At 36.3% G+C, this 465-nt stretch overlaps 1 protein-coding gene across 1 annotated transcript in view; it reads left to right on the forward strand.

Annotated features, from left to right (window-relative positions):
- The window catches only part of GPR115 (G protein-coupled receptor 115), a 14760-nt gene continuing 14295 nt past the window's right edge, over positions 1 to 465 (forward strand). Inside the window, exon 1 of the mRNA XM_008593081.1 lies at positions 1 to 87. Within this exon, the coding sequence (XP_008591303.1) occupies positions 1 to 87 (87 nt within the window). The remainder of the gene's footprint in view (positions 88 to 465) is intronic.

Raw genomic sequence — 465 nt, forward strand, 5'->3', positions numbered from 1 at the left:
ATGAAGTCCCAGGCAACCATGATTTGCTGTTTAGTGTTATTTATGGCCACAGAATGTTCCCACTATCGATCCAAGATTCACAGAAAAGTAAGTTTGATTCATTCCTATGTGGTCCTAAGAGAAATCCTTCAGTTCCCCTAGATGTATAAATTTCTGATAAATAACATGCTGTTTTAAATAAGTTTTCAAATGATTACAACTTTCCTCTCACTGATAGTAACTTTCTAAAGAATGGAATAAAGAAAAGTTGAGAGGTGGCAAGGATTTTCCGAAGAAGCAATGTACAGTAGAATAATCACTTTGCAAGCCACAGAGAATGCAAACAGGCAGCTGATGAAAGGAGAAAGTACTCACCTGGCAATTGAGCAACTGAGGTTCAGGTCCTCACTGTGTTTCTCACAGTCGTACAAGCTTTTCACTTCTGGGTCTTAATTTCTTTATCTATAATATAAAGGTTTTAAAAAT

The sequence above is a fragment of the Galeopterus variegatus genome, unplaced genomic scaffold (genome assembly GCF_000696425.1).
Source record: "Galeopterus variegatus unplaced genomic scaffold, G_variegatus-3.0.2 Scaffold8688, whole genome shotgun sequence".
Classification (NCBI taxonomy): domain Eukaryota; kingdom Metazoa; phylum Chordata; class Mammalia; order Dermoptera; family Cynocephalidae; genus Galeopterus; species Galeopterus variegatus.